General features: G+C 43.5%; 1 protein-coding gene across 4 annotated transcripts in view; it reads left to right on the top strand.

Annotated features, from left to right (window-relative positions):
* The first annotated feature begins 1091 nt into the window (after window positions 1-1091).
* The window catches only part of atp6v1h (ATPase H+ transporting V1 subunit H), an 80085-nt gene continuing 63285 nt past the window's right edge, over window positions 1092-17891 (top strand). For 3 of the 4 annotated variants that reach the window (XM_046321658.1, XM_046321656.1, XM_046321659.1), the window contains exons 1-4: window positions 1930-2043; window positions 7786-7927; window positions 14123-14222; window positions 17515-17604. In XM_046321658.1, coding sequence (XP_046177614.1) covers window positions 7824-7927; window positions 14123-14222; window positions 17515-17604 — 294 coding nt within the window. In that variant the 5' untranslated portion in view covers window positions 1930-2043; window positions 7786-7823. Of the gene's footprint in view, window positions 1186-1929; window positions 2044-7785; window positions 7928-14122; window positions 14223-17514; window positions 17605-17891 lie in introns of those variants that run through there. The other variant, XM_046321657.1, reaches the window with a different exon arrangement.

Below are 17891 nucleotides of genomic sequence, written 5' to 3'. Positions count from 1 at the left end.
TATTATATGTATATACTGTATTTTATACCATATACTGCACTTTGCCTATGCCGCTCAGCCATCAATCATTCATATATTTACATGTACATATTCACACTTTTAGGTTTGTGTGAATTAAGTAGTTGTTGGGAAATTGTTAGATTACTTGTTAGATATTACTGCACTGTCGGAACAAGAAGCACAAGCATTTCGTTGGAAAATATTCCTGTAGTGATTGAAGCACGTCGGATGAATCGTGTGGTGAATGGTGACAAAGCGAAGAGTCTATCTGTTCTTTTGTTTTTGATATGGAGTCTCTCAAGGTATATTAACTACAGAGTCAGAGCATGTATCCCAAGACCAATGCAGTGTGATCATTATAAAGTTTTTGGTCATGTATCAAGTGTTTGCAGAAGGGACAAGCCGAGTTGTCCAAGTTGTGGAAACATATCATATTATGTGTTATAAAAGTGGTAAATATGTAACATGTTGCAAACCATAAGGCCGCGTCTTTCGAATGCCCCACAAGGGTGAAAGAGACTGAGGTGGCCAAAGTCAGGGTTGTACAGATAATTTCATGTGCAGCAGCTGTGAAAAGGGTTGAGGGTTTGAATGGTACACCAGAAGAGTCCGTGATGGTGGATATGCCTGCACTGCAGGGTGCAGGGGTTTCCTTTCACCAGCAGGATCCTGACATTGTAAAGGTTAAGAAGGTGGACTTTGTGGCCTTTATAGCTGTGGTAATTAATGGCACTGCCGAGGTGGAGAGAGGGTCCAGGAAGGTAGAAAAAATAGTGGATGTGGCGGGGTGGGGCGGTTCCTGGTGCTGAAAGATTTCTCAGCAAAGAAGTTAAACGGAACAGTGGCACAAGCCGTACCACCCTCTCAGGTCCTAGAGCCTGAGAAGGGACATGTGAATAATTAAAAGAAGGAAGAAGTTGGAGTTTTGTTTGTTTTGGCAATGTATTATTTTTGGGGGTGGATTAAGTTAGTTTCACTATTACCTATGGATTATTTATTTTATTTTGGGGGGGGGGTTAGACCTATCCAGTTGGTGGCGGCAGCACACCTTTTTGGGTTGTAGTACGCCATTAAACCCATAGAAGAAGAAGAAAAAGAAGCCGCTTCCTCCTGGCTCGTGACGTGCACGACACCATCACATGATAGGTGTCTCGTGACGTCGTCTTATAGTTTGTCAGCTGACAGGTAGGTGACGTTAATGGTATTTTGCTTTTAAAAGACAGTTAATTAATGCTTTATTTTGGTTGTGTCAGTGGTGGGAAGACAGTATTGTAATGTTTCTTTGAGATTCTAGGTTGTGTATTGTCGGTACATTATATTTACGTTGATGAAATAAGCTAGCCTGCTCCAGAATCAGAAAGCTAACCGTTATACTGTGTATGGTTCTGACTTGCACCAGAGTATTGACATTAGCCAATTATCGAGAAACGACTCAACCCAATTCAGTAACAACTTTTACTATATTTATCTCGGGATTTGTTGACAATTGCTGTCGATTTAGCCACATTATAACGTTACAGCTCATGTTTTGTCAAGGACAAGCCAACTGAACTCCACGGTTGTGTTTATTCGGCCAGTCGACGTGACTGCACCAGCAACATTAATCATATTGCGTTGGATAAATTATCTAGCTAACGTTACTTATGTCCTGAGTTAATAATAATAATAATAATAATAGTTGCCTGGCAAAGATACTGGCAAGCGTTAGTTCATGCCGCGTTCAAGACAACTTGGAAACTTGGAAACTTGGAAGTGCTATACTTGTTAACGTTCCAATCAGTTGAAATGTAAACAGTTTCCCAGTTGTTTAGAATGCGTATCATCCAATCAAAATCGTACATTTACTTTGGCTGCGTTCAATTTAAGAACACTCGTGTCTGAGTGAGCGAGGGCGCAGAATAACTGTGTGCTCTCATTTGTGTCTGGAAGGAGCTAGCCAACATTAGCCAGTTCTCTTGGATGTTTGACTGCCGTTGTAAGGTCAGAAGGCTGGGATCAACCCTACTCCTCGGCCAGAGTGTCCAGCTCTGAACTCTCCGAGAGGTAAAAGGCTGAATTGACCAACGCCCAGAGCTCACTCTGAGTGGTCTCTGGCACTTCGGATTGAATTTACGAACACACCTTTTGGATGTAGTAGAACGATGCATTGTAGTTGGCATAGAATAAGAACACTAGGATGGTTGGTCATGAACCATTTCATGATGTGATGAATGGTCAGCTACGCTAATCTATGTACACACACACACACACAAACTACTGTTCAAAAGTTTGGGGTCACTTACAAATGTGCTTGTTTTTGAAAGAAAATCAACCTCTTTGTCCATTAAAATAACATCAAATTGATCAGAAATACAGTGTAGAGTTGCAAAGAAAAAGCCATATCTCAGACTGTCCAATAAAAATAAAAGATTAACAGTAAGCAATGCTTCTACACCTGCATTGCTTGCTGTTTGGGGTTTTAGGCTGGGTTTCTGTAAAGCACTTTGAGATATCAGCTGATGTACGAAGGGCTATATAAATACATTTGATTTGATTTAAGATTGGCAAAATATCAGACACTGGACAGAGATGGCTTTTTCTTTGCAACTCTGCCTAGAAGGCCAGCATCCCGGAATCGCCTTTTCACTATTGACGTGGAGACTGTGTTTTGCGGATACTATTTAATGAAGCTGCCAGTTGTGGACTTGTGAGTTATCTGTTTCTTAAACTAGACACACTAATGTACCAGTCCTCTTGCTCAATTGTGCACCGGGGCCTCCCACTCCCCTTTCTATTCTGGTTAGTGCCAGTTTGCATGTCTGTGTGTTTCATCTCGAGAATTGGGATGTTAGATTTACTCAGTGGATTTTTATTAAAATGTAAGAAAATAATAATTCAGGCCCTCATTTCTGTGTACTTTTAACTCTGGTCTCATACATGGACAGAGAAATGCGTAGTTGGTACGCAAACGTGTGCATGTTTGTAGGTCTGGTTAAATCAAACTTTTTGGCCTTTTTGTCCTCCATCCATTTTCATGGGATTTCGTCAGCATTCTAAAGGCCCAATTGTGACAATCACTTCCATTCGCTGTAAATGCAACAATGAAACTTATGACGCAAATCAACTACTTTTGTTTTATTTAACCTTTTTATTTAACTAGGCAAGTCAGTTGAACAAATCTTATTTACAATGATGGCCTACCCTTGCCAAACCCTCCCCTAACCTGGACGATGCTGGGCCAAACCCTCCCCTAACCTGGACGACGCTGGGCCAAAACCTCCCCTAACCTGGACGACGCTGGGCCAAACCCTCCCCTAACCTGGACGACGCTGGGCCAAACCCTCCCCTAACCTGGACGACGCTGGGCCAAACCCTCCCCTAACCTGGAAGACGCTGGGCCAAACCCTCCCCTAACCTGGACGACGCTGGGCCAATTGTGCACCGCCCTATGGGACTCTCGATCACAGCCGGTTGTGATATAACCGGGTGTCTGTAGTGACTCCTCTAGCACTGCGACGCAATGCCTTAGATCACTGCGCCACCCAGGATCCCACTAACTTTTGGTCTAAGTTGTTGGAAAAGTGGTCAGAGGGTATGACACGGTCGTCTTCCCTGCTATTCAAGAAACCAGAACAGAATGATCCGGTACTGATCTAACTTTACAGATGTTTTAGTAACTGCATCAACAACATTTTCTAACTATGTAAACAAACTTAATTTTTGACCACTTCCCCAACAAGCTAGACAAAAGGTTAGTGTATGAGATCTTCGACTTCTTTGCTGAAAACAAATTAATAGCTTCTTCTGTCAATAGAGCTGTTTTAGTAACCCATCATCTGCTTTCATTATAGATTTAGTAAGTCATGTCAGAAGCTAGCTGATTCATAACTTACCAACAACCACTGGACATTCCAATAAATCTACATCTAGTTTTGAAGTTCTCTTCCCTTGCTTTGTCTAACAAATCTATCATGAATCTGTGTTTTAGCAATGTGTTTCTCACACTGGCTTTAGCCATGGAGGGAGCAGGCCTGCCAAGGCAACTGTTGCCAAGCAACATGTGCCTCGATGGGAGACAACAGAATTCCCATTTAAAAAAAAAAAATCTATTTCGGACTGAACTTTGTCCTTCTCAGGATTGTCCCCCTTGCTCTAAATAACCACTGGCTAGTTTGCCTGTCTGTGAAGAGAAGGGCGGCTGTACGTTGATCCTGCTGCTCTGATTGGATAGAGCAAAGCAATCTTCATTCACTTGCTTCATATTTTACCCAATCACTTCTCATTACACTTCTTTCAGTTTTTCACATGCAGCAACTGTAGTTTAGACACTGACCCCAACCACACAGCTACTGATCAGAAGCGCACAACTCAATCTAGATATGTGTTTACATCTGACTAGGCATTTCTTTGCAGTTGAAGCAGCAGACTCAAACTAACGTTGAAAAACAACCTAGCCAGCTGTGCCATCAGAGTCCCTGGGTTCGCGCCCAGGCTCTGTCGTAACCGGCCGCGACCGGCAGGTCCGTGGGGCGTCGCCCGGGTTAGGGAGGGCTTGGTCGGTAGGGGTGTCCTTGTCTCATCGCGCACCAGCGACTCCTGTGGCGGAGTGTGTGCGCTAGCCAAGATGGCCGGGTGCACGGTGTTTCCTCCGGCGCATTGGTGCGGCTGGCTTCCGGGTTGGATGGTGCTGTGTTAAGAAGCAGTGCGGCTTGGTTGGGTTGTGTATCGGAGGACGCATGACTTTCAACCTTGTCTATCCCGAGCCGTACGGGAGTTGTAGCGATGAGACAAGATAGTAGCTACTACAACAATTGGACACCACGAAATTAGGGAGAAAAAGGGGTGTAAAAAAAAAAAAAAAAAAAAAATTAACAACCTAGTTTGTGAACAAAATTAGACTAACTTCAAGTTGAAGTTGGAAGTTTACATACACTTAGGTTGGAGTCATTTAACACTTGTTTTTTCAACTACTCCATAAATGTCTTATTAACAAACTATAGTTTTGGCAAGGCTGTTAGGACATCTACTTTGTGCATGACACAAGTAATTTTTCCAACAATTGTTTACAGACAGATTATTTAACTTATAAATCACTGTATCACAATTCCTGTGGGTCAGAAGTTTACATACACTTAGGTGACTGTGCCTTTAAACGGCTTGGAAAATTCCAGGAAATTATGCCATGGCTTTAGAAGCTTCTGATAGGCTAATTGTCATCATTGGAGGGATACCTGTGGATTTATTTCAAGGCCTACCGTCAAACTCGGTGCCTCTGCTTGACATCATGGGAAAATCAAAAGAAATCAGCCAAGACCTCAGAGAAAAAATTGTAGACCTCCACAAGTCTGGGTCATCCTTTGGGAGCAATTTCCAAACGCCTGAAGGTACCATGTTCATCTGTACAAACAATAGTAAGCAAGTATAAATACCATGGGACCACACAGCCGTCATATCGCTAAGGAAGGAGACGCATTCTGTCTCCTAGAGATTAATGTACTTTGGTGCGGAAAGTGCAAATCAATCCCAGAACAACAGCGAAGGACCCTGTGAAGATGCTGGAGGAAACCGGTACAAAAGTATCAATATCCACAGTAAAACGAGTCCTATATCAACATAACCTGAAAGGCCGCTCAGCAAGGAAGAAGCCACTGCTCCAAAACTGCCATAAAAAGAGCCAACTGACCACCCACCAATGTAGCTAGTGAAATAGACATTCTTACCTGCCAATACCTAAATCCAGTTTTGTAGTACTTCAGACTGGTCTTGTGGTGTTTACATTTTTACTCTGTCTCGGACGGTGACGACTCATAACTCAATCATTGTCAGCACATAAAGCCTCTTCACCAGGCCAAATATATACATGTTTCTTGAAACATATCTTATCGCATATTTAATCCTGGGATTCCTACTTTACTCGTAATATTACTTATTTACTTTCATAGAAAAATAGCCTCAAACTTAGTCTGAAGAAATTGTTGGAATGTTGTGAGTTCACTATTAGTAAAGATGTGAACAAATTTGTGCACAAAATGAGGTAATAAGCTTTTTGTGTATATGGAACATTTTGGTTTTAAATAAGAACGTAATTGAAAAGTGTGCTTTCAAATTGGCATCGATTTAAAATGAAATTGTGTTCCTTGTCCATAGCTTATACCTCCCCATACCATAACCCCACTGCACCATGGGGCGCTCTTGTCACAATGTTGACATCAGCAAACCGCTCACCCACACAAACCTATACACGTGGTCTGTGGTTGTGAAGCCGGTTAGATGTAAAGCCAAATTCTCTAAAACAACGTTGAATGCGGCTTATGGTAGAGAAATGAACAATTCTCTGGCAACAGCTCTTGTGGATATTCCTAGAGTCAGCATGCCAATTGCACGCTCCCTCAACTTGAGACATCTGTGGCATTGTGTTGTGACAAAACTGCACATTTTAGAATGGCCTTTTATTGTCCCCAGCACAATGTGCACCTGTGATCATGCTGTTTAATCAGCCTCTTCATATGTCACACCTGTCAGGTGGATGGATTATCTTGGCAAAGGAGAAGTGCTCACTAACATGAATGTAAACAAATGTGTACACAGAATTTGAGGGAAGCTTTTTGTGCATACAGAAAATGTCTGGTATAATATTTTATTATTTTATTTCAGCTGACGAAACATGGGACCAACATGCGTTTTTGTTCAGTCCATTTGAGTAAATTTGATCTTCATCTCAGATTGGCTTAAAGCAGCAACACAACTCCCTCTATACAGAATGGAAATGGAAATAAAGAAATATTGTTCAATATGATCAATACTAACTTTGCATAATATTGTCGTCTTTAATGTATATTTATACCCCAAACCATATGGTTTCCAAATATTTTATGAGTAGGGGCGGCAGGGTAACCTAGTGGTTAGAGCTCTGCCCCTGAACAGGCAGTTAACCCACTGTTCCTAGGCCGTCATTGAAAATAATAATTTGTTCTTAACTGACTTGCCTAGTAAAATAAAGGTTAAATAAATATATAAAAAAATGTAGATATTCTGTCTTTTTCACAATGAATCACACTTCCTATTGAGCCCGGTATGCTCCTATTGAGCCTGGTATGCTCCTATTGAGCTCGGTATGCTCCTATTGAGCCCGGTCGTAGCTGTACTCCATCTTGTCACAACAACAAATCACAGCACATATTGATGGGTTTACTTCCTGCATTAACTTAATGAATTTACTGATGGGGTTACTTTTAAGGAATTTCCTTCCTTCTTCCTTCTACACTTGCAATTACTGCCAGTCCACCCATTATGCCATCATTGCCTTGAATGGGGACGCCTGTTCTATTCATTTTATTTCTATGGCTGCACATCCATTTAGGAGGAAAGGAGAAAATGTGCACAATGATGACGCACATTTTTAGACTGGGAAACTAAATGTAAACTGTTCATTTGTAGTATGGCCCTGGACATTTCTGACTTGTAAACTCGTTGTAGAAAGATGAGGCCCCAGTTTCCAACATGAAAAATATCAGATTCGATCAATGGGACGCTTTACGCAAAAACCTACGTACATTTTAAAGCAGAGGTTCCGAGTTGTCTTGAAAGCATCAAGGTAGCTGATGGAAAAAATGAGGATCTGTCTGCAGAGTTGGCCATGAATTCCTGACTGGCACCATAATTAATAGCCTACGCTTTAACAAACTGCTCTCACCAACAGTTGGGCTATTATGAGCAATGTAGCATGTTGCCAAATGAATGTTTAGGAGGACTTGTTGATTCGTGATGGTTTATTATTCATTGATAACCCTCCCTTTCTCCCTCCAGGGAATTATTTATTGTAGTCCAGAGTGGCATTGAACAGGATGGATATCCGCGGGGCGGTGGACGCTGCAGTACCCACTAACCTCATCGCTGCCAAGGCTGCGGAGGTCAGAGCCAACAAGGTCAACTGGCAGTCATACCTGCAGTAAGTACACCTTCGTCATCATCCTCTTCATCCTCCTGTCACCATGTATCTTCCTCATAAGTTGTCTTTAAGACACTAGGCCTATGATTTCTTTGAATGTCTTTGAATTCTGGTCTTTAGGCCCTACATAATGAAGTCAAAAGTCGCAGATGGGTTTTCTTTGGTTCTCTGTTCTGTGACTCAATGCCTTGTGAATGTTAGTTCCTTTTTCTCTGTAGATTTCTATCTCAGACCTTCTACTTCAGGATGTCGAGGGCCTTAGTGGTCTCAGTAACATAATCACGGACTTGAGAAATGGAACCAGGTTGTATAGTGCCGACTGGTATGTGTGGTATTTCCAGTGTGAATGTCAGCTTTGGATAAGAAGCTCTCTCTGTAATTAGGAACTTACTGTTAAATAGAGACGTCAAAAGACCCTGACATCCCATAATAGATCAGACCAGAGCTTAACATTGAATTGTTTAGCTACTTGTCCTTCGGACAAGTATGACACATTTTTGTTTTACTTTTATTGAAAATTGTGTTGTATGATAAAAGCAACCACTTCACAAAGTAACCATTGTTATCACTGGTCTTGACAATGGAAGACAGCTGATCTCTGATCCCATATATTATATTTCCGTTGTGTCCTTGAGCAAGGCACTTAACCCCCCACAAAGTAAAATACTGTGCTCATGGGCTACTGTATGAAACACATGTGGTCCGTCAACCTTCCAGCTGGAGAGATACTGGGTGTGCAGGTTTTTGATTATTTTTTTATTTTTTTTTGCAATGTGGTGTGTTTGAGCAGGATTGGAGTGAAATCCTGCCCACCCAGTATCTCTCCTGGACTCTCCTGGAGGATGGTTGGCCACCTTGCACCCCAAGTAACTCTCCTGGAGGATGGTTGACCACCTTGCACCCCAAAAATGACTTGTCATGCACAAAGTAGATGTCTTAACCGACTTGCCAAAACTATAGTTTGTTAACAAGAATTTTGTGGAGTGGTTGAAAAATGAGTTTTAATTACATTTACATTTAAGTCATTTAGCAGACGCTCTTATCCAGAGCGACTTACAAATTGGTGCATTCACCTTATGACATCCAGTGGAACAGTCACTTTACAATAGTGCATCTACATCTTAAAGGGGGGGGTGAGAAGGATTACTTTATCCTATCCTAGGTATTCCTTAAAGAGGTGGGGTTTCAGGTGTCTCCGGAAGGTGGTGATTGACTCCGCTGTCCTGGCGTCGTGAGGGAGTTTGTTCCACCATTGGGGGGCCAGAGCAGCGAACAGTTTTGACTGGGCTGAGCGGGAACTGTACTTTCTCAGTGGTAGGGAGGCGAGCAGGCCAGAGGTGGATGAACGCAGTGCCCTTGTTTGGGTGTAGGGCCTGATCAGAGCCTGGAGGTACTGAGGTGCCGTTCCCCTCACAGCTCCGTAGGCAAGCACCATGGTCTTGTAGCGGATGCGAGCTTCAACCGGAAGCCAGTGGAGAGAGCGGAGGAGCGGGGTGACGTGAGAGAACTTGGGAAGGTTGAACACCAGACGGGCTGCGGCGTTCTGGATGAGTTGTAGGGGTTTAATGGCACAGGCAGGGAGCCCAGCCAACAGCGAGTTGCAGTAATCCAGACGGGAGATGACAAGTGCCTGGATTAGGACCTGCACCGCTTCCTGTGTGAGGCAGGGTCGTACTCTGCGGATGTTGTAGAGCATGAACCTACAGGAACGGGCCACCGCCTTGATGTTAGTTGAGAACGACAGGGTGTTGTCCAGGATCACGCCAAGGTTCTTAGCGCTCTGGGAGGAGGACACAATGGAATTGTCAACCGTGATGGTGAGATCATGGAACGGGCAGTCCTTCCCCGGGAGGAAGAGCAGCTCCGTCTTGCCGAGGTTCAGCTTGAGGTGGTGATCCGTCATCCACACTGATATGTCTGCCAGACATGCAGAGATGCGATTCGCCACCTGGTCATCAGAAGGGGGAAAGGAGAAGATTAATTGTGTGTCGTCTGCATAGCAATGATAGGAGAGACCATGTGAGGTTATGACAGAGCCAAGTGACTTTGTGTATAGCGAGAATAGGAGAGGGCCTAGAACAGAGCCCTGGGGGACACCAGTGGTGAGAGCGCGTGGTGAGGAGACAGATTCTCGCCACGCCACCTGTTAGGAGCGACCTGTCAGGTAGGATGCAATCCAAGCGTGGGCCGCGCCGGAGATGCCCAACTCGGAGAGGGTGGAGAGGAGGATCTGATGGTTCACAGTATCGAAGGCAGCCGATAGGTCTAGAAGGATGAGAGCAGAGGAGAGAGAGTTAGCTTTAGCGGTGCGGAGCGCCTCCGTGATACAGAGAAGAGCAGTCTCAGTTGAATGACTAGTCTTGAAACCTGACTGATTTGGATCAAGAAGGTCATTCTGAGAGAGATAGCGGGAGAGCTGGCCAAGGACGGCACGTTCAAGAGTTTTGGAGAGAAAAGAAAGAAGGGATACTGGTCTGTAGTTGTTGACATCGGAGGGATCGAGTGTAGTTTTTTCAGAAGGGGTGCAACTCTCGCTCTCTTGAAGACGGAAGGGACGTAGCCAGCGGTCAGGGATGAGTTGATGAGCGAGGTGAGGTAAGGGAGAAGGTCTCCGGAAATGGTCCGGAGAAGAGAGGGGGGGATAGGGTCAAGCGGGCAGGTTGTTGGGCGGCTGGCCGTCACAAGATGCGAGATTTAATCTGGAGAGAGAGGGGAGAAAGAGGTCAGAGCACATGGTAGGGCAATGTGAGCAGAACCAGCGGTGTCGTTTGACTTAGCAAACGAGGATCGGATGTCGTCGACCTTTTTTTCAAAATGGTTGACGAAGTCATCTGCAGAGAGGGAGGAGGGGGGGGGGGAGGAGGATTCAGGAGGGAAGAGAAGGTGCCAAAGAGCTTCCTAGGGTTAGAGGCAGAAGCTTGGAATTTAGAGTGGTAGAAAGTGGCTTTAGCAGCAGAGACAGAAGAGGAAAATGTAGAGAGGAGGGAGCGAAAGGATGCCAGGTCCGCAGGGAGGCGAGTTTTCCTCCTTTTCCGCTCGGCTGCCCGGAGCCCTGTTCTGTGAGTTCGCAATGAGTCGTCGAGCCACGGAGCGGGAGGGGAGGACCGAGCCGCCCTGGAGGATAGGGGGCATAGAGAGTCAAAGGATGCAGAAAGGGAGGAGAGGAGGGTTGAGGAGGCAGAATCAGGAGATAGGTTGGAGAAGGTTTGAGCAGAGGGAAGAGATGATAGGATGGAAGAGGAGAGAGTAGCGGGGGAGAGAGAGCGAAGTTTGGGACGGCGCGATACCATCCGAGTAGGGGCAGTGTGGGAAGTGTTGGATGAGAGGGAAAAGGATACAAGGTAGTGGTCGGAGACTTGGAGGGGAGTTGCAATGAGGTTAGTGGAAGAACAGCATCTAGTAAAGATGAGGTTGAGCGTATTCCCTGCCTTGTGAGTAGGGGGGGAAGGTGAGAGGGTGAGGTCAAAAGAGCAGAGGAGTGGAAAGAAGGAGGCAGAGAGGAATGAGTCAAAGGTAGAGGTGGGGAGGTTAAAGTCGCCCAGAACTGTGAGAGGTGAGCCGTCCTCAGGAAAGGAGCTTATCAAGGCATCAAGCTCATTGATGAACTCTCCGAGGGAACCTGGAGGGCGATAAATGATAAGAATGTTAAGCTTGAAAGGGCTGGTAACTGTGACAGCATGGAATTCAAAGGAGGCGATAGACAGATGGGTAAGGGGAGAAAGTGCTCGCTGGGACCACCAGATTAGGGTGGCTGCGGCTACGCGGTGTGGAGCGTTTGTATGGTCTGTGCAGAGAGGAGAGAACAGGGATAGACATACACATTATCTTAATGACTCCAACCTAAGTGTGTGTAAACTTCCCGACTTCTGTATGCTGTGCACTTGTTGGCTGCTTTTCCTTCACTCTGCGGTCCATCTCATCCCAAACCATCTCAATTGGGTTGAGGTCAGGTGATTGTGGAGGCCAGGTCATCTGATGCAGCACTCAATCACTCTCCTTGGTCATTGGCGTATTGCTGCAGAATGCTGTGGTTGCCATACTGGTTAAGCGTGCCTTGAATTCTATGTAAATCACCGACAGTGTCACCAGCAAATCACCATCACACCTCTTCCATGCTTCATGGTGGGAACCATATGTGCGGAGATAATCCATTCACCTATTCTGCTTCTCACAAAGACACGGTGGTTGGATCCAAAAATCTCTAAATTTACCAAAGAACAGATTTTCACCAGTCTAATGTCCATTGCTTGTGTTTGTTTTGGCCCAAGCAAGTCTTTTCTTCTTATTGGTGTCCTTTAGTATTGGTTTCTTTGCAGCAATTTGACCATGAAGGCCTGATTTCACACAGTCTCCTCTGAACAATTAATGTTGAGATGTGTCTGTTACTTGAACTCTGAAGCATTTATTTGGGCTGCAATAAAATACATTTATATTGGTCACATACACATGGTTAGCAGATGTTAATGTGAGTGTAGCGAAATGCTTGTGCTTCTAGTTCAGATAATGCAGTAATATCTAACACGTAATCCAACAAATTCACAGCAACTACCTTATACACACACATGTAAAGGGATGAATAAGAATATGTACATATAAACATATGGATGAGCGATGGCCGTGCGGCATAGGCAAGATGCAGTAGATGGTATAGAGTACAGTATATACATATGAGTTGAGTAGGATATGTAAAGATGTATTAGTGGCATTGTTTAAAGTGACTCGTGATATGTTTATTACATCCCATTTTTAGTTATTAAAGTGGCTAGATATTTGAGTCAGCAGCCTGTGGCAGCAGCCTCTCGATGTTAGTGATGGCTGATTAACAGTCTGGCCTTGAGATAGAAGCTGTTTTTCAGTCTCTCGGTCCCAGCTTTGATGCACCTGTACTGACCTCGCCTTCTGGATGATAGTGGGGTGAACAGGCAGTGGCTCGGGTGGTTGTTGTCCTTGATGATCTTTATGGCCTTCCTGTGACATCAGGTGCTGTAGGTGTCCTGGAGGGCAGGTAGTTTGCCCCCGGTGATGCGTTGTGCAGACCTCACTACCCTCTGGAGAGCAGTTAACTCTAATGAACTTATCCTCTGCAGCAGAGGTAACTCTGGGTCTTCCCTTTCTGTGGTGGTCGTCATGAGACAGTTCACTCTAATGAACTTATCCTTTGCAGCAGAGGTAACTCTGGGTCTTCCCTTTCTGTGGTGGTCGTCATGAGACAGTTCACTCTAATGAACTTATCCTTTGCAGCAGAGGTAACTCTGGGTCTTCCCTTTCTGTGATGGTCGTCATGAGACAGTTCACTCTAATGAACTTATCCTTTGCAGCAGAGGTAACTCTGGGTCTTCCCTTTCTGTGGTGGTCGTCATGAGACAGTTCACTCTAATGAACTTATCCTCTGCAGCAGAGGTAACTCTGGGTCTTCCCTTTCTGTGATGGTCGTCATGAGACAGTTCACTCTAATGAACTTATCCTTTGCAGCAGAGGTAACTCTGGGTCTTCCCTTTCTGTGATGGTCGTCATGAGATCCAGTTTCATTGCTCTTTGATAGTTTCACTTTCACGTTTCTTGAAATTTTCCAGATTGACTGAACTTCATGTCTTAAAGTAATGATCTATTTTGATTTAACACTTTTGGTTACTGCATGATTCCACATGTGTTATTTCAATTGTTTTTGTCTTCTACATTGTAAAATAATAGTGAACATAGTAAAAATAATTTAAAACCATTGAATGAGTAGGTGTGTCAACTTTTGGCTGGTACTGTATGTAACCTTTTTTTGACACTAAACTACATCCATATATAACTTCCATTAATCTTTTTTTTCAACTGGTTCCGGGCAAACAACAAACGAGTCCCGTGACGCTTGTGGGGGTTGTAGAGCAAAACCACTGACATGTACGTGCAGATGTTTTTGTTAGAGACTGGTTGTTGGGATGTCTCATGGTCTGACAAACACTGCTGGGTTTTCATGGGAATTTGTTTATTATGCTGGTTAGACTCAAGTGTTTTAATAGTCATCAATCATACTGTGTACCTTGTCTCCCTTGGGGTCAAATTATTTCAGGGGAGGAATATGAATGTAATCATTTCTATTACATTGTGTTTTCTCTGTCAGAGGTGATAGGATTTGATAGAAGCATGTTATATTTGAGAGGACTAATGTGAAGTAGTATTGTAATTATCATGCTGTGTTTGTCTCAGGGGCCAGATGATCTCTGCCGAGGACTGTGAGTTCATTAAGAAGTTTGAAGTGGCTCCTTCTGAGGAGAAACAGACCATCCTCACAAATGAAGGACATCAGGTACAACAGGGAATTTTCAGAAATTGTAATCCTTGGGGGGGGGGGGTTCAAACTGTGTTATTTCAATTTTTTTTAAATTCATTTTTGTGATGAAAAAGCGCTTTCAATGTAAACTGAAATGCCTAAAAACCGTATGCATGCATTTTAGCTGTTAGTGCACAATAAAGGTAAAAGAAGTAGTGCCTAGTAGTAGTGCCTGGCCTCTGTCACATGACCCAGAAATGTAGAATGTGTCTGGGTGAGCATCATATAAAAAAATATTGGTATACTTTCTATTTTTGATATTGCTACTATGCAAATATGCAAGTAACCGTTTCACTGTACCATTCACAACTTCTGTATCCTGTGTGCATGTGACAAATAAACATTGATTTGATATAGTATGTGTTTAACAGAGAGAGTCATGTGAACAGCAGGACCTGCACCAAAGTCAGGTTAGGATATAGGCAGGCTACTACTTTCACCGCTTTAATTATTGACATCTTTGGTTGATTACTACACTACTCACTCTGTATAGCACATGGCCTCACATGTGAATCCTTAAAGAGATGGATGGGGCTACGGCTTAAGAGGGTGTGAATGATGCTGAATAGGTGTAGACAAAGAAGAGCTCTCCAGTAGGTGTACAAAAAAATTCAAGGGCCATTTTCTCAAAAGTGGGGTCAGCTACTTTATCAACTTTCAAAGCAGAATTACATTCCCATTATGATAGAGAAATTATTACATTATCTGGCAACAGCTCTGGTAGACATTCCTGCAGTCAGTTTTTGTTTTTGAAAGAAACGCAATGCATTCTTTTTGGGGTCCATTTTAAAACATCAAATTGATCAGAAATGCAGTGTAGGTATTGGTAATGTTGTAAATTACTTGTGTAGCTGGAAACATGACTTTTATTCATGGGAATATCTACATGGGTGTACAGAGGCCCATTATCAGCAACCATCACTTTTTGAGAACCAATCTAGGCAACCATAGACCAACATAAACACCTAGATGAAAAAAAACACATAAATTTACAAAAAAACCTTGACAGTACGATCACCCTAGAATGACCCCATGTCACACTCTGACCTAACCAAAAATAATAAAGAAAACAAAGCTAGATCTAGCTGGTCTGTCATCATATAATAGAGACAGTAGATCTAGCTGGTCTGTCATCATATAATAGAGATAGTAGATCTATCTTCACTACCCTATTGTAACAGACCAGCTAGATCTACCCTCTCTCTATTATATTATGACAGATCAGCTAATCAATACTGCCCCCTGTTCCCAAAGAAGTTAGAGGCAGTACAACTGACCTTCAGACTAGTTGAGCATCAGCATTTGTGGGTTCTATTACAGGCTCAAAATGGCCAGAAACAAAACTTTCTAATGAAACTTGTCAACCAAATGTATTTATTAAGCCATTTTTTTATACATCAGCCGATGTCACAAAGTGCTGTACAGAAACCCAGCCTAAAACCCCAAACAGCAAGCAATGCAGGTGTAGAAACACTGTGGCTAGGAAGAATTCCCTAGAAAGGCAGGAACCCAGGAAGAAACCAAGAGAGGATCCAGGCTCTGAGGGGTGGCCAGTCCTCTTCTGGCTGTGCCGGACACAAACTATTGCAGTATAATTCCTGGAGTCTGAGACAGGAGGGGTCGGATGACACTGTGGCCCCGACTTTACACCCAGACAGGGCCAACATGGCAGGATAAAACTCCATCCACTTTGCCAATGCACAGCCCCCACACCACTAGAGGGATACCTTCAACCACCAACTTACCATCCTGAGACAAGGCCGAGTATAGCCCACAAAGATCTCCGCCACCGCACAACCCAAGGGGGGGCACCAACCCAGACAGGAAGATCACGTCAGTGACTCAACCCACTCAAGTGACGCACCCCTCCTAGGGACGGCATGGAAGAGCACCAGTAAGCCAGTGACTCAGCCCCCGAAATAGCGTCAGAGGCAGAGAATACCAGTGGAGAGAGGGGAACCGGTTTCAGTTCCTTGCCCTTCACCTTCACACTCCTGGGCCAGACGACACTCAGTCTAGGCACTACTGAAGAGATGAGTCTTCAATAAAGACTTCAAGGTTGAGACCGAGTCTGCGTCTCTCACATGGGGTAGGCAGACCATTCCATAAAAATTGAGCTCTATAGGAGAAAGTCCTGCCTCCAGCTGTTTGCTTAGAAATTCTACGGACAATAAGGAGGCCTGCGTCTTGTGACCGTAGTGTACGTGTAGGTATGTACGGCAGGACCATATCGTAAAGATGGGTAGGAGCAAGTTCATGTAATGCTTTGAAGCTTAGCAGTAAAATGTTGAAATCAGCCCTAGCCTTAACAGGAAGCCAGTGTAGAGAGGCTAGCACTGGAGTAATATGATCACATTTTTTGGGTTCTCGTCAAGATTCTAGCATCTGTTTAGCACGAACTGAAGTGCTTTATCCGGGTAGCCGGAAAGTAGAGCATTATAGTAGTTTAATCGAGAAGTGACAAAAGCATGGATTAATTTTTATGCATTATTTTAGGAAAGAAAGTTCATCCTATTCTTATTTTACTGCTGCTCTTTAATTATTTATTATTTTTATCTCTTTTTTTTCTGGGGGGTTGTTGTAAGTCAGCATTTCACTGTAAGGTCTACCTACACCTGTTGCATGTGACAAATAACATTGGATTTGATAATAATCTCATGTAGACCAGCACAGGATTAGTTATAAAACATCTGCCGTGCAGATACAGTGGGGGTAGGCTGTGCTGGTAGGCTAGTCTACATGAGATTAATATCAAATCCAAGAGTAGACACATTTTCTATTTAACAGTTTTTGTGTCCAATAGAAATTAAGTTTTGACATTTTTGGAGGCACTTTTATTGTAAATAAGAAAATACAATAAGTTTCTAAACTCTTCTACATTAATATGGATGCTACCATTTATTTCGGATAATCCTGAATAATAATAAGTCGCTCTGGATAAGAGCGTCTGCTAAATGACTTAAATGTAATGTAAATATGCCATTTAGCAGACGCTTTTATCCAAAGCGACTTACAGTCATGTGTGCATAAATCGTGAATAATGATGAGTGAGTTAGACGCACAAATATCATACCCCCCCCCAAATGCTAACCTCCTCTGTTGTTGTAATGGTTAGCATGGGTGTATCAAAAGTGCTGGAGTACAGAGCCAAAACAACAAAACGTGTCTCACTATCCCTGTTGGAGCTCACTGTATCCTCCAAGATGATTTTCAGATTAGTTTGTCTTCAGGATGTCATAGTAATGGGTATATTATCTTCCTTCTCCAGTGTGCCAGGACGTTCCTGAACCTGATGGCTCACATCTCTAAGGAGCAGACTGTCCAGTACATCCTCACCCTAATAGATGATACCCTGCAGGTAACACCTGCTTACAGACACACATGCACACACTTATATTTACTTACATTTGGACAAATGAGATGCAAATATACAGTACCAGTCAAAGGTTTGGACACACCTACACATTCAAGGGTTTTTCTTTATTTTTATTATTTGCACAAATGAAATCATTAAGTATTAAAAAAAGTGTGAAACAGGTTCTTCAAAGTAGCCACCCTTTGCCTTTCAGCTTTGAACACTCTTGGCATTCTCTCAACCAGCTTCATGAGGAATGCTTTTCCAACAGTCTTGAAGGAGTTCCCAAA

This window comes from Oncorhynchus gorbuscha, linkage group LG22 (genome assembly GCF_021184085.1).
Source record: "Oncorhynchus gorbuscha isolate QuinsamMale2020 ecotype Even-year linkage group LG22, OgorEven_v1.0, whole genome shotgun sequence".
NCBI lineage: Eukaryota > Metazoa > Chordata > Actinopteri > Salmoniformes > Salmonidae > Oncorhynchus > Oncorhynchus gorbuscha.
The sequence above is the reverse complement of the archived record's forward strand: the minus strand, read 5'-3'. Positions and strand labels throughout refer to the sequence as shown.